The sequence below is a fragment of the Musca vetustissima genome, unplaced genomic scaffold, assembly GCF_032173495.1.
Source record: "Musca vetustissima isolate MV318-11 ecotype Yass unplaced genomic scaffold, APGP_CSIRO_Mvet_v1 utg12440, whole genome shotgun sequence".
Classification (NCBI taxonomy): Eukaryota; Metazoa; Arthropoda; class Insecta; order Diptera; family Muscidae; genus Musca; species Musca vetustissima.
Genome location: NW_026877117.1, coordinates 124,939 through 149,265, shown reverse-complemented (window position 1 = coordinate 149,265; position 24,327 = coordinate 124,939). Strand labels below are relative to the sequence as shown.

The following is a 24,327-nucleotide window of genomic DNA, read 5'->3' as shown; positions in this document are numbered from 1 at the left end:
TCATTGATTTGTTAAATTTAGATATCAACTGTGATTTGTTTTGAAGATTCTAATCTTCTGACAAGGTTTTCTAGGTCATATATTTTTTAGAGAGGAATAAAGTTAATTTTTGTTACACGGGTTTGCCCTCCAATATATGTAATTCTTAAGCATACATATTAATATTTTCATATGAAACACTTACCAAGTGCTTCTTTTGTGCTTACTTGTAGTGAAATCTCAAACTCATGATCTCTATTTGTTTTATATTAAAATGTGTAAGGATAATTATATTTATGACACTCATTAAATTAAAAATCTGCTAATCTAGCTCGGAACTTCATAATTTGGTGATTTCTAGCATAACTCCTTACATTTGTGCTTACTTGTAGTGAAATCTCAAACTCATCATATCTATTTGGTATATATAAAAATGTATAAGGAAAATTATCTTTGTACCGCTCATTAAATTTAAAATCTGCTAATCTAACTTGAAAAGCCATACTTTGGCGAAGTATTCTCTAACCCATTACATTTGTGCTTCCTAGAGAGCATACTTTACTTCTTGTTCTTTGTATGTCATTTTCAGAAAAACCGAGGATATTTGATGGTAGAGGAAAATAGTCCTTTATCTACTGAAGTTCTTTATCTTCTTCCTCTGACCCAAAAATTTTATTTTCTTCCTAATAAAAATTGTTATTTTCCTATAAACCACTTACCTTCTGCTTCTTCTCTGCTTACTTGTAGTGAATTCCCAAATTTAAGATCTCAGGTTTCTCTATTTTTAAACTGGATCACTTATATCAAATTAAATTGGTTAATTTTTGTAGTTAACCAATAATTTTTCGATGTATAGTATAACCCCTTACATGTGTACTTACTTGTAGTGAAATCTCAAACTCATAATATACATTTGTTATATGTCAAAATGTGTACGGAGAATTATCTTTATACCGTTCATTAAATTTAAAATCTGCTAATCGAACTCGAAACACCATAATTTGTTGATTTATTCCCTAATCCCTTACATTTGTGCTTCTTAGAGAGCATAACTTACTTTTGGTTCCTTGTATGCCTTCGCCTAGAAAACTGAGAATATTTGATCATCGAAGAAATTAGTTCTTAGTCTACTGAAGTTTTTTACCTTCTTCCCCGGACCAAGATGTTTGTTTTCCTCTCAATAAATATTGATATTTTCCTATGAAGCCCTTACCATGTGCTTCTTTTGTGCTTACTTGTAATGAAATCTCAAAATTAAGATCTCAGGTTTCTCTATTTTAAAATTGGATCATGAATTTATGAATATTCTACTCATATCAAATTAAATTTGCTCACTTTAGCAGAAACCCAATAATTTGTCGATTCATAACATAACCCCTTACATTTGTGCTTACTTGTGAAATCTCAAACTCATGATCTCTATTTGCTATATGTCAAAATGTGTACGGAGAATTATCTTTATACCGCTCATTAAATTTAAAATCTGCTAATCTAACTCGAAACACCATAATTTGGCGATTTATAATATAACTCCTTACATTTCTGATTCTTTGAAAGCATACTTTACTTCTTGTTCCTTGTATGTTATTGTCCGATAAACTGCGGATATTTTATAATAGAAGAAACTAGCTCTTAGTCTACTGAAGTTCTTTATCTTCTTCCTCTGATTCAAGAATTTTATTTTCTTCGCAATAAATATTGATATTTTCCTATGAAGCCCTTACCATGTGCTTCTTTTGTGCTTACTTGTAATGAAATCTCAAAATTAAGATCTCAGGTTTCTCTATTTTAAAATTGGATCATAAATTTATGAATATTCCACTCATGTCAAATTAAATTTGCTCACTTTAGCAGAAACCCAATAACTTGTCGATTCATAACATAACCCCTTACATTTGTGCTTACTTGTGAAATCTCAAACTCATGATCTCTATTTGTTATATATTAAAATGTGTAAGGAGAATTATCTTTATACCACTCATTGAATTTAAAATCTGTTAATCTATCTCGGAACTTCATAATTTGGTGATTTATAGCATAACTCCTTACATATGTGCTTCTTTGGGGGACATACTTTACTTCTTGCTCCAGGTATGGGTTTTTCAGGAAACTGAGAATATTTCATGATTGAAGAAAGTCTTCCTCAGGTTGCTAAAGGACTTTACCTTCTTCCTCTGACCCAGAGATTTGTTTCTTGTTTAAAAATATTCATACTTTCAAATGAAGAGCATCTCTTGTGCTTATTTGTAGTGAAATCTCAAAGTTAAGATCTCATGTTTCTGGAGGTGAAACTTGGGTCGTAGATAGATGTATATTCCACTCGTAGAAGAAAGTAGTCCTTAGTCTACTGAAGTTATTTACCTTCTTCCTCTGGCCCAGGAATTTTATTTTGCTCTCAATAAATATTGATATTTTCATTTTAAGCCCTTACCAATCGCTTCCCTTATGCTTACTTGTAGTGAAATCTCAAACTTAAGATCTCAGGTTTCTTTAGTGGAAAATTTGGTCGTATATAGATGTATATTCCATTCATATTAAATTAAAATGGTTCATTCTAGAAGTTAACCAATAATTTGTCGATGTATAGTATAACCCCTTACATTTGTGCTTCTTTATCCCCTACTACTTACATAGACTAAACAAGTTAGCCAGAAATCCATCCGTTTTGTATATAAACCATTACTATGAAGAATTATCGAGATCCTCGATGCTCTCATAAACTTCAGTATTTCATTACTGTATTTGAGAATATTTAACAAGATTTTTTGCTTACCAAATATTTACTCAACACCTTACCTACTGCTTACAAACACATTACGTTTATGCCAGAAATAAATTTCACTACAAAAAGTATTTCCTTTGCCTTCTTCAAGGTTTACCAAAGGCGAGGTTTGGGTTTTTAATTAGTATTACTTTTCCAACGCCCTCTGAAAAAGATCTGCTTACCCAAGTACTTATTTACTGCTTCCTTTCCCATTACAATTGGCTTTTCACCGCTTCCCTTTGAGATATTATGTCAAAGGTACATTGTTTCTTTATGAAATGATAATATTTATTAATACTTTATTAAATTTAAACTTTCTGAACACCTTACTGCACTGCTTACCACATTGGGCAATAAAATGCAAATTCTTTCATTCGGAATATAAATTCTTTAAATAAATTTGAGGCAATAATATATAAGCAAAGTAATTTGAAAGATTTAAAGAAACGTACTTCTCTTTCAGGTGTTTTTTCATCCTCTGAAAAAGATCTGCTTACCCAAGTATTTACTTACTGCATCCTTTTTGATTACAAGCTACTTCTTCACTGCTTCCAAGGGTATTATTTGAATAAAATTCTCATACACCTCATCAAATGGAAATATTAATTAATGTATTGTTTTTTCATTAATTTATACTTCCTTGACACCTTACCACACTGCTTACCAGCACTTTACAGGCAAATAGAAATGATTTTCTTCAAGAAAATCGATTCAATAAATTCGAAATATTACCAAGGGACCATTTTAATTACCTTAGAACTTTAAATGAAGTTAACCACATGTTCCGTTTTAAGTCCATAACAACTTCAGAAATGTGTGATGTATTATCTAAAATATCACTTGGGAAATCCGGTGGTTATGACAATATATCACCTAAAGTTGTAAAAGAATGTAGAATGGTTCTTATGCCATATCTTACAACAATTTTTAACAATATTATACTTAGTAATGAGTATCCAAATGCACTAAAGATTCACAAGATCATACCTATACCTAAAATTGGAAATAATAACTCAATTGCGAACTTTCGTCCTATTTCTGTGTTATCGGTGATAAACAATATATTTGAAAGGATTTTATATAATCAAATAGCCGAATATTTTTATCGGAACAATTTAATTAATTCAAACCAATATGGATTCCGTAAAGGTAGTGGTACTGAGGAGGCCGTTATAAATGTTTTGAATTATGTTTGCAAAACGATTGATGAAGGTTATTGTGTTGCTGGCATTTTTTATGATTTGTCCAGGGCTTTCGATATGATTGACCATAATATTTTACTGCAGAAGTTGCGATTCTATGGGATGAATGATACCAGTATATTGCTTTTGGAGTCTTATTTAGGAAATAGGAAACAATTTGTGGAGATCAGTCAGTGTAGAAGCCAAATGTTGCACGTTCAATATGGTGTACCTCAAGGAAGCATTTTAGGTCCAATATTGTTTATCATATACATCAATGATCTTGTAAATTTACAGTTAAGTGGTCGTTTGTTCATGTATGCTGATGATATTTGTATTTTTTATCCATATAAATCAGAGACGGTCGTTAAATGTTATATGGAAAGAGATGCTGCTCTTATTCTTGAATATATGAGGCTCAATAAATTGTATATAAATGATAAAAAAACAAAGCTAATCCGATTTAGGCCACATGGAAATTTTGAATCTAGCTTCAATATTAACATAGGCAGCAAACTTGTACGGGAAGTACATGAAATAATGTATCTTGGCCTACTGTTACAATCAAATCTTTCTTGGGATAAGCACATAAGCCATTTGAAAACAAAAATTTCACCGGCACTTGGTCTACTTTATAAATTCAAATTTAACCAAGAAACTAAATATCTTATTTACCAAACATTAATACAAAGTCATTTAAATTACATGGCTATAATTTATGCTCATAAAAACAATGTTAACCTCATATCCTTGCAACGTTTACAAAATAGAGCTTTAAAACTAGTCGCAAACCTGCCAATTTTACACTCAACACTAAGTCTTTTTAAAAATACATTTAAATCTTTATTACCAGTTTATGGCCTTTACAAATATCAAATTATGATTTATGTTTTTAAATGTTTAAATAATATTGGATTCCATACAATTGACTTTATGCAAAATCAAAGCTATTTCAACACTCGTAACAAATCAAATCTTCGTGTTGCTCTATGTCGCACCGAAACCACCAAACAGAGAATAGAATATGCTGGAAGTAGAGAATATAATGATTTACCTCAATATGTGAAATCTTGTAGCTCCCTTTCATCTTTTAAAAAAGCTTTAAAGCAATACTTATTAATTCATATCGAAGAAATGTTTGCATAAAATATTTGCAAAATGAAATGCTATTGATATATATCAATTTCAATATATACCTATATCTATGTATAATTTGCCAACTAAGCCTCTAAATGCCCATTGGCGCTGAGGCGCATTGTAACTTGTTTATAAGTATATGGGCAATATTGCCAATTTTTTAATATTCCATTTTCAAAAAACCAGCTTTTTTGTTTTTGTGGCACATCAATGGTTTTTGGTACACATATAGAGAAAAATGTTCTGACTCCGAAACCGTTCGCGATCAAATTTTTGGTTGATGCGCGCAAAAGTTATCGAGGTTTTAATTTTGGGCATAAGAAAAAAATCTTAAAATTACGCCGTTTATTATATTGACCAAAAACGTTGATATATATCTTCCTCCGTAAAATAAGAATATGAATATATTATAATAATCACGATAAAGTTGCACATATTCGCGAAATATGAGAAAAATAAAAAAATATAGCAGCTTACATCAATATTTTCATTATATTAGTGACATACACACACCTAAATATTAATTTAAAAATATCTATATAATCTAAACACCATGATGAATCAAATGATATCAAAATCACACAAGTCCGTGGTTTGTAAATTACAGCGACAACAAAACAAGATATTGAGGAAAAATATTTGTTTTTGGTTCGAAAAAATAATGTCATCATATTTATTTTTTTAATTGTATACAAGAAATTTCAAAAAAAAGTGTTGGGGTTATTCTGCTATTTTACCCGAATTTCGCCGAAAAATTGACATATATAATAATAATCACTTTTTGTGTATAAGTATACGCCTTGCGGATTATATCAAGACCCTTCCGATAAATCTTAGAATTCTATAAATAGGAATAAATCTTAAAATAAAATAATATTATGAAACATACATTTTAAATTGCGTGTAAATCGCGTAAATCTCAAAATCATTTGATGCGCATGCGGTTTCCAGGAAGTACTGAAGTTTATCTTCCAATCCATATATATTTTGCGAAATTTCATTTCACGGCTAAGATGTGCCGCACGTTACATTGAGGTACCCAAAAAATCGTAAAACGCGAATAATTTCCGAAAACTCCATATGACATTAACGCGCATCCGATTTCGGTGTGCACCCTAAAAAAATACATCGATCTATACCGATTTCAATGTGGTCCATTAAGAACCATGGATGTGCCAGCTCACACTATTTTTGAGATAAATTGCGTCTAAATCGCGTAATTCTCAAAATCATTTGATGCGCATGCGGTTTCCAGGAAGTACTGAAGTTTATCTTCCAATCCATATATATTTTGCGAAATTTCATTTGACGGCTAAGATGTGCCGCACGTTACATTGAAGTACCCAAAAAATCGTAATACGCGAATAATTTCCGAAAACTCCATATGCCATTAACGCGCATCCGATTTCGGTGTGCACCCTAAAATAATACATCGATCTATACCGATTTCAATGTGGTCCATTAAGAACTATGGATGTGCCAGCACAATCTATTTTTGAGATAAATTGCGTACATCTCTCTTTCGACTGAAGTTTTTAAAGTTCTCTTTTCGAAAAAGATCAAAATCCGTATGAGGCCATTTATTGAAGCGGAAATGATACACAGAAAACGCAAATAAATCCGCGATATTTTCAAAATACATTTTTTGCCAAATTTCGTGTTTTTGGAAGGTCAGTTCCCGCCGTTCTAGTAGATGGATTTTCACGAAAAAGATTTTATATCATCCGAAACGTAAAAAACCTTATTGATCGCGGGTACCCATATCATTCAGTGGACAGATCTAAAAATTTAGCCCGAAAAATAGGTTTTTTAGAAATTTGATCGCACAAAATTCGCACCTTCGGACGAATATTACTCTGAAGCTGTGCATACTACATACACAAAATACATATCAAATTACGCAGATTCGCGACTACAATAATCTTATAATCGATTTTTATAAATTCCTGTTGGCGTATTAAAGCTAAAAGTAAAATTAAAAAAACACTCAAAATCGAGCTTCAAAATGTCAGCATCATTTAAAGGTAGATGCAGTTAAAATTTTGAAAAATGATACAAAGGGGGTGTAGTCCCCATTTTGTTGGCTTCTAGTTTTATTTTGACACGAAGGCCGTGCAATGAGTGGCTTAGTCACAAATCGATAGAGAACATAAAAAAACTGGTTTGCCTCAACCTGTTTTTACACATTTTTTTACATTAAAGTAGACACAGCTTCCACCAAAATAAAGTTTGAAGGTCAATATCATGAACAGTTTGCAACGACAGATCAATTAACCCAAAACTATTCACTTTTTTCATATACTTAAGTAGTTCCCGAGTTATAAAGGGGTGAACCTCCGCTTCAGCTATGTTAAAAAATTGGCAATATTGCCCATATATGAAATATAATAAATAAAAATAAAAAAAAAAATTAAATAAGAGAAAATTAAAGACATTTAAAAAACTTATTGCCATTTCTTGTTTTTTCATTAAAAAGGGCTCCGAAAAATATATCGCTTACCCAAGTATTTACTTACTGCATCATTTGACATTACAATTTGCTTACTTACTGCTTCCTCACAGGATTTTTTGAATATAATTCTCATACACCTAATCAAATGAAAATATTAATTAATGTATTATTTTTTCAATTCATTTATACTTACCCAACACCTTACCACACTGCTTACCAGCAACTTACATGCAAATAAACCTGATTTTCTCAAAGAAAATCAATTCTCACAATCATCAATGTGCAATATTAATTAACTTTTATATTTTCCATTTAATTTATACTTACCCAACACCTTACCACATTGCTTACCAGCACCTTACAGGCAAATAAACCTGATTTTCTCAAGGAAAACAAATACTTTTCAAACATTTAAAGAAAGTTATTTCTATTTTTCCTCATAAATTTTCCATATCTGTTTAGATTTTCTCCAGACACACATTCACTCACACAAATCTTGTCTAGTCATTATGGTGATCTTACTTGTTTTCATTTATTTCTTTTTCAATATCACATTATTGATAAATCGATGCTGCCATAATTTCTTCTTTTGAAGAAAATTTCTAACCGGAAGAAGAGTAGTTGGGGTGGGGGGAGATTATGGAGAGAAAATATATCTATGTAAGATGAACTGAGTGTGTGTGACCAGTATTTTTTATATTGATTAATTATCGTTAAGAGACAGAAAGACAGACAGTCAGACAACAAACAAGTTGTTGTTTCTGACAAACAAGACTTATGGAGACATGACATTTAACAAGAAAATCCAAAAAATATGTTTTGAAAAAAAAAATCACAAAGCAATTTAACATTTAAAGGAAAACAAATAAGCCCACATATTTTTGGTTCTCCGATTGGATCGAGCATTAGAAATCATTTCTTCAATGAAATCATTATGCATGTCTATACAAATATTGAATATTCGGATTACGAAGCATGAAATTGGAAATTTTCTGTGTGAAGAAGTTTCGATTTTTTTGTTTTTCGGAGTTAAATGACACCATTTCTTCATCGCATTCACCGTATTATTTATCGATCTCCTCCCCTTCAGGTGAGCTGGAGATTATATTTTTTTCTCAGCCTACCTCTTGAAACTTAGGGTTTTGGAAAATAGCCTCTAAAACGTTTTCATTTTCATCAAAGTGCCAGGCAAGTGTTTATTTTATTTTTTTCTTTTTTGTTTGGTTCTGGTTGGCCTCATCGTCATCCTCATCACATCTGCATCTCATTTTCTGTTTTTTGGTGTACATTTCTATGTAAACAACCGTTTGAAAACCTCGAATGGCTGCTTGATTAACATATTCTTGACAAAACAAACAAACGATGAAAAAAATAAAACAGAACCCACAAAAAAATCTTCTTCTAACAGCTCACACATGGCTACCAAAATGAAAACAAAAATCTACTCTCCACCTCCATAAATTCCGACAGTCACTCACTCAGTCATTCATTCATTTGTTTTCGTATGCCTGTAAATTTTTGTTTCCCATTCTAAACATTTTCTTCTTCATCATCATTGTCGTCATCTCCATTTCAATCTCCGACGATAATCCCAAAGCGTCACACATTTTCCACACCATCATGATTGTCGTCATCCCATCCATCCATATGCCTCTATTTGATGAAGGCTTAGCACACACCTTAAAAATCTGGAATTCCTTAAATGAAGCCATGAATCTCTTAGCATATTCCAAGCACTTCATCATACGTCCATTGCGTGCCTTTGGAATTTTGATGATGTTTGTTTATGTGGCTCATGAATAAAATTTCATTCTCCTCCTCTTCCATTTCAACTTCTTTTCTTCCTTATTTAAATTACAAATCTTTTTCCTTGGATTTCTGTTGACATTTTCATGCGGTAAAGTGTTACTATTCGATGCCAGAGGGCGTTTTCGATTGTATCTGAAGAAATTCCTGTTAAAAAATCCAATTGGAATGGAAAACATCCTTCATTTTGTGGATTAAACTATTACAGGAATAAAATGAACTCATTTTTGAGGTCCTAGGACAATTTTGAGATCCATGCCTTCTACTGCACCTGTAATTCATCGATTACTTCATTGCTTACCTTGTGTCAGAGATCAGGGAATATTATAATTACTTTATGATTAGAATCTCTTAAAAAAGTCAGATCATCAAGAATTAAATAGTATGGGAAGGAAATTAACTCATCTTTGTGGTCCTACGACAATTTTGAGATTGTTGCCTTCTATTCCTCCTGTAATTCTTGATTACTTCAATGCTTACCTCGTGTGTGGGAGATAGAGGAAAGATATTTATAATATTATTTTAATTTCTGAACTAATTTCAGAGCAATTTCAAAATTTAAATAATATGAAAATGAAATGAATTCATTTTTAAGGTCCTAGGACAATTTTGAGACTCTTGCCTTCTATTTCACCCGTATTTCTTTGATTACTTCACTACTTACCTTGTGTGAGAGATGGAGTAAATATTAGCATTCGATTATTGTATTTTCTAAACCAAAGTCAGATCAATTTTAAAATCTAAATAATATGGAAATGAAATGAACTCATTTTTGAGGCCCTGGGACAATTTTGAGACTCTTGCCTTCTATTTCACCAGTTATTCGTTGATTACTTTACTGTTTACCTTGTGTGAGAGATCAGGAGGTATTAAACCCCATTTGGTTTTGAATTTCTAAACAAAGTCTGACAAATTTCAAGAGTTAAAGATAGAAAATATGGGAATAAATTCAGATCAATTTTAAAATCTAAATAATATGGGAATGAAATGAACTCATTTTGAAGGCCCTAGGACAGTTTTGAGACTCTTGCATTCTGTTTCACCGGTAATTCATTGATTACATCATTGCTTACCTGGTGTGAGAGATCAGGAAATATTTGTATTTCATTTATTATATAATTTCTGAACTAAGTTCTGACCAATTTCCAGAATTAAATAATATGGGAATGAAATGCAATTAATTTTCTACAGTGCCTAGAATCATTTTTCATTTAAAAATACCACCTTCGGAACACCTTACATAAGTGCTTACCACTAAAAAGTTGAAAAAATTAATGTTGTCAACGGTGTCTAAGAATTTTGTATAGACTTTTGAAGGAATGATGTCTTTAAAATAATTGCAATTAATTTTCGTTATGATTCTCAATGATTATCACCACTTTTTGTACCAACTGCTTACCATATGATTACTTTATGCATTCTTACAGATTCTTTAAGGTTCTTATCAGTCTTCTGACATTTATTTCATTGCTATCTGATTACAATTAATTTTCTATTGTATTTTGAATGATTTTTCATGCCAACACAGAACTTTAAGAACACCTTACCCAAGCGCTTACCTCTAGTTAAAGGTCTGGAAAACTTGTTTAAAGTAGAGTTTTCAACACTTCATATGTAAATTAGAAGAAATGAAATGTTTTATGTGATATTCATTACAGTAATTTTTCATACTAACCGCTTACCCAATAGCTTACTTCATGCTTTTTGTGATTCTTCGAGGTTATTGTAGGTTTTTTGGCATTTATTTTCTTGCAATGTTGTTACAATTTAGTCTTTTTTCATGATAATATACCACTTTCGGAACACCTTACCCAAGTGCTTCCACTAGTTAAATATTGGAAAACTTGTTAAAGATAGATTTTTCAGCATTTTATGTGGAAATTAAAAGGAATAAATGTGTGTTTATATTCAAAATTTATTTAAATTCTGCAATTTTTGCCATTCTTTGTACCAACTGCTTACCCAATTGCTTACTTTAAGCATTTTTAGTGCTTCTTTAAGGTTCTTCTTCGTTTCTTGACATTAATTTGCCTTTTTTCATGACAAAATACCACTTTCGGAACACCTTACTCAAGTGCTTACCACTGCCTAAACCGTTTTAAAACTTGATAATATTTGAATTTTCAGCATATAATATGATATTTAAAATGAATGTAAAGTGTGTATGTCATATTAATTAAAAATTATGTAATTTTTATAACAACTGCTTACCGCAATGTTTACTTTATGCATTATCAGTGATTCTTTGAGGTTCTATTAGATTTTATGGAATTTATATTATTATTGTCTGGTTACAATTAATTTTTTATTGTATTTAGTATTATTTTTCATGCCGAAATATCGCTTTCGAAACACCTTACCCAAGTGCTTACTGCTTATTAAAGGTCTTTAAATCTTGGTAGATGTAGAATTTTCAACATTTTATATACAAAATAGAGGGAGTGAAATGTGTCTCTGTGAAATTCATTTAAAGTTGTGCCATTTTTATACCAACTGCTTACCGCAATGCTTACTTTATAATTTTTATTGCTTCTTTGAGGTTCTTGTAGGTTTATTGAATTTTATTTTATTGTTATCTGGTTACAATTAATTTTCTTTAATATTTAGAATCATTTTTCACGGCGAAATACCACTTACGGAACCCCTTACCCAAGTGCTTACCACTGCAAAACATGAGGGAAATTAGAGTTTTTCAGCTTTTTTATTAATTTTGTATGGATTTTCGTAATTTTAATCCGTTCTTTCAGGTATTAATGCAATTTGAGTGGTTTATTTTTATTTTTAATTATTTTAGTATGGAGAAAATATTCCTCTTACTGAAGAAATCCAGAAAGAGGAATTATTTTTGGTTCGGTTAATGACTTTATTTTTAAATCCTCCTACCAAATGATTAATTACTTTGATGACTCTTCAAAAAAATTCCACACTTGTCTTAATTAACTTGTATACAAAGAAGACGACGAAGAAGAAGTAGAAGAGCAGAAAAAGTCAATATTTGATGTTTGTTTTTTCAAAAGAAATATTTGGAAAATATGTAAAAGTGCTGGGAAAATTATATGGAAATTTGTCATGATCATAAACATTTCATGTTATGTGAAACCCTTGACCTTATCTGCCGAAAAAACACACAGACACAAAGACTAATTTATCAATAACAAATAATATTCTAACTAAACAACTTCGCCACTCTAAGAACCGATCTTCTTCGCCTAGTTCAAAGTATTGGAAAAGTGATATTTATGAGCGCCCAATAAAATTACGTGTCTGACAAACAATTAACGGATAGAGAACAACAACTAGTTTTTTTAGGTTACCTTATTTTGTTGTTGTTCGGTGAGTGTGCGTGCATGCATCCTTATCCTCCTCCTTCTTCCATATCCTTTTAGGCATGCGTAAATAATTTTTCTTAAGTGTTAGTGAGTGTGTGTACATTTATGACCTTAGCTGCTAGGTTGTGACTTTTTGTTTTTCCCAACTACCTGCGCTTAGGTTGGAGTTCTGTCCTTTCCTAATCGAAAATAAAACGCCAGTTGTTCTGCTTTCCTCTGATCCTTCTTCTCATCACTTGTTTGATGTTTGAACTAGAAAATTTCCGTATTTTTTTGTTTTGTCTATTTCCCGAAAAAAGGGATTTTTGAAAAATAAGCAGGTGATGGTTTTTGGGAGGGAAAGGAGAGGGAAAAGGATGGAAATATTTGAGTTACCTTCAGATATGTCTCTTTCTTTCCCCAGGCAGAAAATTAGTTTCGAGCGGGTTCACTTTTAAAATTGTTCTAGTTACGTTATTGACAGTTTAGTGGTTTAGTAGTTGGCATTTAGGCGGCGGTTTCGCGTTACAAGTTTGCTTGGCAAAAAAATTGAAAATAATATTTTTTTCCGAAATATTTTGGATTTCCATAACGGACAAGTGTTTTAACTTTAACGCCTTTATATAATTTTCTTTTAAAGAATGTGTTGTAAAGTGTTTTGGAAGTTTTCAAAATTTCTCAATTCGAAATTAATTAATTTGGATTTAAATCGAAAAATTGTGCGTCATTTGGAAACTTGAAAAGGAATTCCAACTCTTGCTTGTGAAGTAAAAAAATGCTGAAAAACTTCAAGGAAAAAATTTAAAAATATATTGAACCGGACTCCATCTACTACTTACCAAAAAATCGAATATAATTCGAAAATTTATGAAAAACAAAATCGGGATATTTTGACTTCCTAAGCAGATAGTAAAAGGATGAAACAATGCCTATTACTTCAGTGTAAAGAAATATATTAAATTTGCTATAACTCAAGGCCATAATTCTCATATACTTTGTGCAAAAAAAAGAAATTAATACAAACTTGAAGCCAAATGAATTTATGAAGAAAATTGGAACATTTTGAGAAATTTAACATCCTGCGAAGACGAAAGAATGCCTACTACTTCAGTGTAGTGAAATAAAACATATTTGTTTTAACTCAAAGGAATAATTCTCATACACTTTGTGCAAAAAATAATGAATTACTAAGAACTGTAAGCCAAATAAAATTTAATAAATGTTTGGGACATGCTGACCTCTTATGAAGAAGTTAGAGTGATCAGACTATTAATACTACCTCAGTGTAATGAAATAAAAATAAATTTGCGATAACTCAAGGCAATAATTCTCATATACTTTGTGCAAAACAATTTAATTAATACAAATTTGAAGTCAAATGAATTTTTGAACAAAATTCGGACATTTTGAGAAATTCGACATTCTGCGATGATGCTGAAGTGGTGTTAGAATGCCTACTACCACTGTGTAATGCAATAAAATAAATATATTTTAACTCAAAGGAAGAATTCTCATACACTTTGTGACGAAATTTTTATAAACCTAAAGCCAAATAAAAAAAATTTTTTTTGGACATAATGACCTCTTATGAAGAAACTAAAGTGATCAACTAGTGCCTGCTACCTCAGTGTAATAAAATCAAATAAATTCACTATAACTCAAGGCAATAATTCTCATTTACCTTGTGACAAAAATAATAAATATTTAAACCAAATAAAGTTTGAAAAAAAGAAAAATTCTTTGGGACTCACCTGACTTCTTAGACTGATGAACAAGTGCCTACTACTTCAGCGTAATTAAATATAATTAATTCGCTAGAACACAAAACCATAATTCTCATTCACCTTGTGACAAAATGATGTTAATACAAATTTGAAGTCAAACACAAGTTAAAGTATCCTGGAAGAAGCTAAAGAGATGAACCCAGAGCCTGATATCTCAGTGCAAAGAAATAATATACATTTGCTGTAACTCAAGGCAATAATTCTCATTCACTTTGTGATAATAAGTAAAAAGTGCAATCAATAAAAAATTGAAGACAATTACAATTCAAAAAAGGAGAATCACTGCAATTAAAATTCAAAATAAAATACAATTAATAAAAATTCGAAGCCTAACAATTCTGACATCCTACGAAGAATCTAACGATACGATTCAGTGCAAATAAATAAAATAAACCCAAACGGATAATTCTCATACACCTTGTGACAAAAAATAGTTAAGGAAAAATATTTTGTTACAGTAAAATAAAAAGCAATTAAAAGTTTTGTACTTTGGAGCTCTTGGGACATTCTGAAATCCTACGCACAATCTAACGATGCGATCCAGTGAAAAGAAATAATTCTCATTCACTTTGTGACAACAAATATTTATGATAAAAATATTTTTTTCTCAAGACAACGCAATAATTCCCATTCACTTTGTGACAATAAAATAAAACGAATCTCAAGCTTCTGGTGACTTAGATGGTGACTGACTGGTCATTGAAAAAGCAAACACCGCAACCTCCAAGTTTCAAATTTCAAGAAAACAACAACACTTTTTTGTTTTCATTCAAAAAAGCATCAAACCGTTAAAGCTTTAGAATTGAGAGCAAAAACAACAACAAAAAAGCCAAGAACCCCTTTGCAAAGACCTTCCAAAACCTTCGACACCAAACAAAAGGGTCTACGGGTGACACCTCTACCCTCCCGCCCCTTTATTTTTCTTTTTGATCTGTTGTTGGTCTGTTTTTTGTTCTCTCTGTGCTGAATGGAATTGGCCTCAAGATTTTTGGATTTATCACAGAGCATAGTTTTGAATTTTTCCCATACACGCCTATATCACATCTCCAGACGAATGTTTCATGAATTTTTCGATGATGAGCCGACGAGCTATAGTATTGAATTTACAAGAGGTAAGAAAAGCAAACTGAAATGCAAAAATTAAAATAAAAATAAAAACAAAATTTAAAAGAAATAAAATATCGAAAAAAAAACAATTCTAAAAAAAATTATAACCGCTTCATAAATCAGATTTTTCTGAACTTTTTTCTAATGACTCATTACAAATTTAAAATAATTTATTTTATGCTTTTAAATGAAAACAAAAGAATTGCCATTCTCTAACTTTGATTCCATAAATTATTTTTTTTTTTTTATTTTAAATTTTGATTTCAATACACCCATTTCCCAACTCCAATATCTATAAATATTCAATAAACAAAATCAGAATAATTTTTTTTATTTTTATCTGCATAAATGAAAAAAATATCTAAACAATGACAGCTAAGGTGTTATAGATTTTTTTCCATTATTTTTTTTTCAAATATTTTCAATACAGAATTATTATTAATCATGTTCTGTCAGTTTAGAAAATTTATTCGTAATAAAAAAAAATAATAATTTGTGTTACAATCTCAATGAATATTATGAATTATTTAAATCAAAATAATACAATAAAGAAATTGAAAAATGCAGTTTTCAATGGAAGTCAAACTGAGAAGTTATAGATATGGAATTTTTTTTATTAAAAAAAAAAAATAATTGACGTTTTTACCTTTGTTTTAAATCATTTTTAAACTCTTTGTTAAGTGTTTCATTTTTTTCTTTTCTAACATTTGTTAAAAGCTGTTATGAAATATGTTTTTTGTGTTGTTGTATTCCCCAGGTTATAAATAAAAAAAAAAAAAACTAAAATACATGACATTTTAAATGCCAGGTTTTGAGTTATTGTAAACAATATAAAACAAGTTTTTGAACATATAATTAACAAGATTATGATTATAGTAGATTTTACAAGAAGTTTTTTTTTTCAAATCAAAATATAAAAAAATAAATGTTTGGAAATAAAAATAAACAAGTGAAAAAGCGTTAAGTTCGGCCGGGCCAAACTTTGGATACCCTGCACCATAGTTATACTGACAGATACATGTAATGAAAATATAGGGAACATACAAAAAAGTGGGCATATACCGATAATTCTACAAACCGATTTATGTAAACCATTATGTACACCAAATACAAACTTCAGCAATTTTTAATGGGGATTTTTCCTAAAATCTGCAAGATCCAAAAAGTGGACTGATACTGATAACGCATGGTAGAGTATAAAATCCAATTCGTTCCTTCAGGAGGTATCACTATATTGAGGAGATGCCTAAATGTCTTCCGATATATTTCATTATCGTCATGTTTGGGGTTTCTTTTATCGCAATACCTTTAGAAGGCGGAATGCTTGCAACAGATGGCTAAATAGTCTTTGTAGGGTAAAAATTGACTATTCCCCGTAACGACTACCCAACCGCAACACACGGAACAAATCATATAACTATTTTAATATAAAAAAAGGGGGTTATATGGGGACTACCCCTAAAAAGGTGTGAATATTAATAATTATTGGTGGGGAGATTTGTTACCATATACGACTACAAAATACCAAATTTCAGCGAATTCGGTTAAAAAACGCGCTCAAGAACCTCAAAATATCGAAAATTGTAGGTACCCTTATATGGGGACTACCCGAAAAAATTGACCTCTATTTATAATTTTCTGTGGAGAGATTTGCTACCCAATAATAACTGAAATTACTAAATTACAGCCAATTCGGTGAAAAAATCCGATCAAAACCCCCCAAAAACTGGAAATTGGGAGGTACCCTTATATGGGGGCTACCAGAAAAAATGGACCTATATTTATAATTTTTAGTGGGGAAATTTGGTACCCAATAAGAACCCAATGTAGCAAATTTCAGAGAATTCGGTTGAAAACCGCGCTCAAGAACCCTAAAATACCGAAAATTTGGGGGTACCCTTATATGGGGGCTACCCGAAAGAAATTGAGCTATATTTATAATTTTTAGTATAGAGATTTGCTACCTAATAAGAACTCAAAGTACCGAATTTCAGCGAATTCGGTTGAAAACCACGCTCAAGAACCCTAAAATACCGCATAATTGGAGGTACCCTTATATGGGGGCTATCTGAAAATATGGACCCATATTTATAATTTTTAGTGGGGAAATTTGGTACCCAATAAGAACCCAATGTAGCAAATTTCAGCGAATTTGGTTGAAAACCGCGCTCAAGAACCCTAAAGTACCGAAAATTGGGGGTACCCTTATATGGGGGCTACCCGAAAAAATTGACCTATATTTATAATTTTTAGTATAGAGATTTGCTACCTAATAAGAACTCAAAGTACCGAATTTCAGCGAATTCGGTTGAAAACCGCGCTCAAGAACCCTAAAATACAGCAAAATTGGGTGTACCCTTATATGGGGGCTATCCGAAAATATGGACCCATATTTATAATTTTTAGTGGGGAAATTTGGTACCGAATTTCAGCGAATTCGGTTGAAAAACGCGCTCAAGAACCTCAAAATACCGAAAATTGGGGGGGGGGGGGGTACCATTATATGGGAGCTATGCCTAAGCGTGGACCGATAAAGCCCCTCTTCGAACTTGACCTGCCTGCAGACAAAGGACGACTCTATGCAAAATTTTGGCGACCTATCTCAATTCGTTTAGACGGTAGAGTGATTACAACAGACAGGCAGACGGACAGACGGACATGGCTAAATCGTCATAGAATTTTACGCTGATCAAAAATATATGTACTTTATAGGGTCGAAAATGATTATTTCGATGCGTTACAAACGGAAAAACAAAACTAATATACCCTCCATACTATGGTGGAGGGTATAAAAAGACAGCTGTTATTTTTGTGTTTAAAGCTGTTGGATATCCAATATTTAATAATTATCATTAAAAAAATATATAATTTTTTTCTGCATAAAATGAAAATAAATTTAAAAAATTAAATTAAATGTATTATTTTTTTGATTAAAAAAATTCAGAACCGTTTCACCGTTTTTAACATCTGAGTTTTTTTTTATAAAAATTTTAATTTTTTTAAATTAAAAAAAAAATATATATATATATATATATATATATTTTCTCACATTGCTTTTTAAGTAAAAATACAAAAAAATACCAGAGTATATTTTAAGAAATATTCAAAATATATTTGATTTTTCTTTTGTTTTTGATTGGATTAAAATAATAATAATAATTCTGAGTATTTTTATGTTAAAACCCCGCCTAAAATTTCTTAAACAATTTCAAAAACCTCTCAAAAAGTAACCTTAAATTAATAATTTGTATTTATTTCACATTTTAAACACTTTAAAATGTTTCAAAATGTCAAAATATGTATTTTTTGGCGAACCGGTTCAAACCGATTCTGAACCGGTTATGCGAAATTTTCACACCAAATTATTTCTTTTCACCCATAGATATCAATAATCACCAAAATCTATATTTGTTCATTGCTATTTTACTCATAAATCTATAAAAAAAAATATTTAAATTTGAACCGGTTCAAGATAGAAAATTTAATTGTCATGACTTATCATACAAAATTTAATGTCAAAATTAATTCAAATTGACTCGTCATTATTAGTAGACATATACATAAATGTGCATACTATACATTTTTTTGCGAACCGGTTCATGCAGATTCTGAAACGGTTTTCCAAAAAACTGTATATAAAATTATGTGCTTCGCACCAATTACCATTAACAATTTCACGTAATTTATGTAACCACCCAGAAATCGTTTAAATATGCTTAAAAGTACTCAAATCACCGATTTTTGACGAACCGGTTTTGAACCGGTTCTGAACCGGTAATTCAAAATTTTGGTACCAAATGATTTCTCTTGCCCTATTAACACCAGATATTAATGAATTTATTTTTTTAAATCGATTTTAACACCGGGTTTTGAGCGGTTTTTTTTTAATTTTTAAAAATCTGAAAAAAATTTCTACATTTTTTAATGGCAAAATTTTTATAAATTCTAATTATTTGTTTATTATAAAACCTATATCAAAAAATAGTACACATATTATGTAATTTTACACCATTTATGTGACAAATATGTTCGAAGAGAATTATCTTCAATTTTAAACTAGTGGGAAAAACTCAAATATAAATGGCCATACATATGTAAATATGTATGTGTGTTTTTCATGACAGACAAAGCAAAGAATTAAACATACATATAAAAATAACTAATGTTCAACAATGATAAAAAAAATTAATAGTAGTGGTGGTGATGGTTAGCCGCCAGACAAATGCAGCCGCCATTGTTGTGTTTATGACGGCCCTGGCCACAACAACAACACACACTGCATATTAAAGCAAAATACAAAATTTACAACAAGTCACTAACCTCCCGCTCTTTTACAACAATGATATCTGCAAGAAAACATAAGCAAACATTTAACTAGAGCTGGCGTCGTCAAATGGACAGAACTAGCCGAATAGGCAGTGAGGCAGGCAACAATAAAAAAATAATACATTGAAGGCACAATGAAATGTGTTTAATCACCACTTGGCCTAATCCAGAAAAAAAGGAATAAAAAAAAATCCATAAAAATTGAAAAAGCGAAAACATCGAGTGTTCGGCCGAACATAACAAATTAACCACGCGAAAGTTGTAGCCCATCATAAAATAAATGTAGGACCCCAATGTACAAATTTTTGGACAAGAGGGCCGCTCTGTGATTTAAAAACGTGGCAACACGTCACCATCATCATCATGCATATCAGAATGTGTTGTTGTGGCATTTATGGCCTCCTCAGAGTCCAACATGCCCTGCTGTAACAATTGGTTCAGTCGCCACCTCAATTATTGTTGTTTGTTGAAGAACTTTAACTCAAAAAAAAACTGAAAAAAGTATTTTAAATGTGTGCATCCAGTTTTAATTCTTATGACTCCCTGAAATTACAACAATAGCAACAACCACAACGTTCACATGTTGCGTGCTGAAGGCCCATTATCATGCAATGGCAATGGTGTAGTTGTTGCATTTTCAATGCGTAGTTCGTTCGTTCTTTGGTAAACAAAATTGGAATTCTTTATGCAAAGTAAAAAAAAAAACAAAAAAACAAAAAAAACAACAATACCAACAAAAAATGAAGGTATAATTCTGTTACACCCAGCCAATTGATTGAGCATGTTGCCACATGCAAATCACTTGAAAGGCATGCCAAAGTAAATACAACAACGACGATGAAATCCATTAACCTAACCGAGAATAGCCTGAAACTCTTACAACGTTGTTGTGTTATAAACTTGTTTAAAAAAAAAAATGTTTTATCGATAGTTTTGTAACATTGTTGTAATTTAAAAATTTTGAACGAATTGAAATGTTATATTACCACAAATGGTGTTGTGTGTTGCATATTAATGATGAACGAACCATGCATTAGCATCGAGAAAATTCTTAAAAGAGAAATTTAATTATTCCAATGGCATTCGATTTTATTAACAAATTATTTTTTTCCAAAGAAGAAAATTCTCTAGAATTTAAAAAGAAATGAGAAATTTAATGCAATTTTATTTTTAAAAAAAATAGTTTTCTTTTTCCCTGAAAAACTCAAATCAAAAATGGAAATCCCTTCCAAATTTCTCTAAAAACCTCTCCAAAAAGTAACCTTAAATTAATATTTTGTATTTATTTCACATTTTAAACACTTTAAAATGTTTCAAAATGTCAAAATATGCATTTTTTGGTGAACCGGTTCAAACCGGTTCTGAACCGGTTATGCGAAATTTTTACATCAAATCGATTCTTTTTCGCCATAGAATCCAAAAATCACAAAATCTAATTTTTTTCTTTGCTAATTTACTCATAAAACCATAAAAATGTACAAATTTGAACCGGTTCAATATAGAAAATATAATTATCCTGCCTTATCATACAAAATTTAATGTCAACATTAATTCAAATTGACTCCTCATTATTTGTAGACTTATAAATAAATGTGCATACTATACATTTCTTTTGAACCGGTTCATGCAAATTCTGAAACGGGTTTCCAAAAAAAAGTGTGTATAAAATTAAGTGCTTCGCACCAATTACGATTAACAATTTTATGTAATTTATGTTCTTAATGAGTCTACTATTCATTTGAAATGGAAAATTTGCATAACCGGTTAAAACCCGATTTGAACCGGTTCAACAAAAACACCCAAGTTGGGACGTTTTAAGCCATTTTAAGTCATATTTTGACTAAATTTAACAAAAAATTGGTTAATAAAATTCAGAAAATTTAAAACCGGTTCGCCAAAAATTTAAATTTTTAATTATTAAAAATTTCTCATTTTTATTTTTTAACAAAACTTTCTCTATTAGATTTGCTTATAAAAAATACGTTTTCAAAATTTTTTTCCAATCGAAATTCCAATTTTTATATGGAATTTATTATAACCGGTTCGCAAAATATCATTACGATTGCTAAATTCCACGTAATTTGTGTTTATAATGCACCTACAAATCATTTAGATCAAAATTTCACAAAACCGGTTCAGAACCGATTTGAACCGTTTCGCTAAAAATAACCAATTTTTATATTTTAAACAATTTTATGTCATTTTACATGTAAAATTTTTAATAAAAATCACAGTTTACATAATTTGGACCGATTAGAAAAATTTAAAAAAGGAAAAAAATCGGTTTTTATTTTTTGTATAAAAATTAAATATTTTTTGTGAGTTTTTTTTACAAATATAGTACTTAAATATTAAATTCAATTATAAAATTCTTATTTTATTTTTTTCCCAATTTTTCTAAAATATTTCTGTAGATTTTTGTCATAACCGGTTCACTAAAATTTATTACGTTTGCAAATTTCTTGGTGATTTATGTCCATAATGCATCTACAAATCATTTGAAACCAAAATTGAACATAACCGGTTCAAACCCGTTTTGAACCGGTTCGTTGAAAATGCTCAAATTTGATAATTAATTGAATTTTGAGTCATTTAAAATGAAACATGTTTAATAAAAATGACACTTCTTTTAAATTGGAGCAATTTAACCAATTTTAGAAATTTTATTTAAAAAATATATTTTCTTTTAATTTTTTATAAAAATATTTTTTTTTTTTTAATTTTATGCGATTTTCTAAACAAATTTTATTCAGGAATAAAAATTCTTAAATAATATTGTATTATAAAATTTCATATTATAATTTTTTTTTTAATTTTTAATTCCAATTTTTATAGATTTTAGTCATAACCGGTTCACTAAAATTAATTACGTTTGAAAATTTCTTGGTGATTTATGTTCATAATGCATCTACAAATCATTCGAAACCAAATTTGGCCATAACCGGTTCAAAACCGGTTTGAACCGGTTCGCCAAAAATTTTAAATTCTCATATTTTAAACACTTCTGAGTCATATTTGCATAGTAATTTTAATAAAAAATGGTTTTAAGGCAATATTTACTGGTAATAAGAAATGTTTCCCAAAAAAAAAATAAATTAAATTATGACCAATAAAAAATCTCCATATTTTATAAAACTGGTTCTAACCATTCCCACCTCATTGAACATGATCGATTTGTATGGCCTTTAATGTTAAATTAATGTAGCAAGCCAAAAGATTATCTATAAAATATTTCTCTTTCCAATTCGTTTTTTTTTTTTTTCTTTACTTGGCCTCATTTGTTGCCCATTAGAAAAATTATCTATTTCTATCTCAAGTAACGGTTATTTAATAGACATTGACAAACAATGGCGCTTGTTAGGTAACTTCTTGTGACTCTTCCAGTGGCATTGTTTAATTTTTTTCCTTTACATTCATTTACAATTTTTTTCCACTACTCTCTCTCTCGACATGTCTCCATTAATTAGCCGCCTTAGATTTATATGAAATTTGCCAGCCAGAGGTTTTTTTTGTTGTTTTCCTATTTCTTTGTCTTTGTGCCGATTGCCGACGAGTCAAGCTGGGAAAAGCATTTTAAAAAATATCTTGGTTAACCGTAATCCACAATTACAAAGTAATGAATTCATGATTCTGTCTTTTCGTTTCCATGGTTAAAAGGTTGATTAATCGAGACAAGGCAAAAAAAGAAACATGGTGACCGGAATGTTTTTTTTCTACTTCTCACAAGCCATTAAAAATCTAATGTAAATTGTTTGTTCAACATATGGTTTGTAATAAATCAAGAAAAAACATAAAAAATTATATTTTTATTTGTCCTCAAGTTTTTAAGTGCAAATTATGATTATCAAAAAAAAAAAAAACTTATTAAAGCGACTGTGCCTGCCTTGCACACTCATCAAAGCGAATCCATAATTTAAATTAAAAAAAAACCAAACATTTTCAAAAAAGATTTCATTTGAGATGTTCGCCTAACTACTTATTTGTATGGCTGGCTGGCTGCTGACAAACTGAATGAATGACTGGTTCATCTGTCTGTCTGTCTGCCTCAATGACTAATGATTCAATTTTTTTATTCATACATCTGCCAATTTTTTTTCATTTCTGTATTTGCTGATTATCACTTATGTTGATCTTCATCATTGCGGTGGATGTGGGTTTTCGATTCGATACCTCTCACAAGTCAAGTGTAATAATCATAAAAAAATCTGTGTCATTCGTACATTATATGATTAAATATTTAAATAGGATTTCTATAAATAAAAACCAAACTGAAATTAATATAATTGAATATCATTTTTTTTATTTTTTTAATTTCAGATACTTCATATGAAAAAGCATGCAGGCGTGGCTCAGCACCAGCGACACCCATATTGGGTCAAAAACAAAATCAACAGGAAAACAATACCACATCAAGATTTACGAATTTCTTTTCTAAAAGGTGAGTATTTTTCGAATTAATTTTAATAGATAATAAATTAAATAA

General features: G+C 30.3%; 1 protein-coding gene across 1 annotated transcript in view; it reads left to right on the top strand.

Moving 5' to 3' along the window:
* The window catches only part of LOC133321688 (ras GTPase-activating protein raskol-like), an 85,927-nt gene that overhangs the window by 48,524 nt on the left and 13,076 nt on the right, over positions 1–24,327 (top strand). Inside the window, exon 3 of the mRNA XM_061530770.1 lies at positions 24,162–24,282. Within this exon, the coding sequence (XP_061386754.1) occupies positions 24,162–24,282 (121 nt within the window). The remainder of the gene's footprint in view (positions 1–24,161; positions 24,283–24,327) is intronic.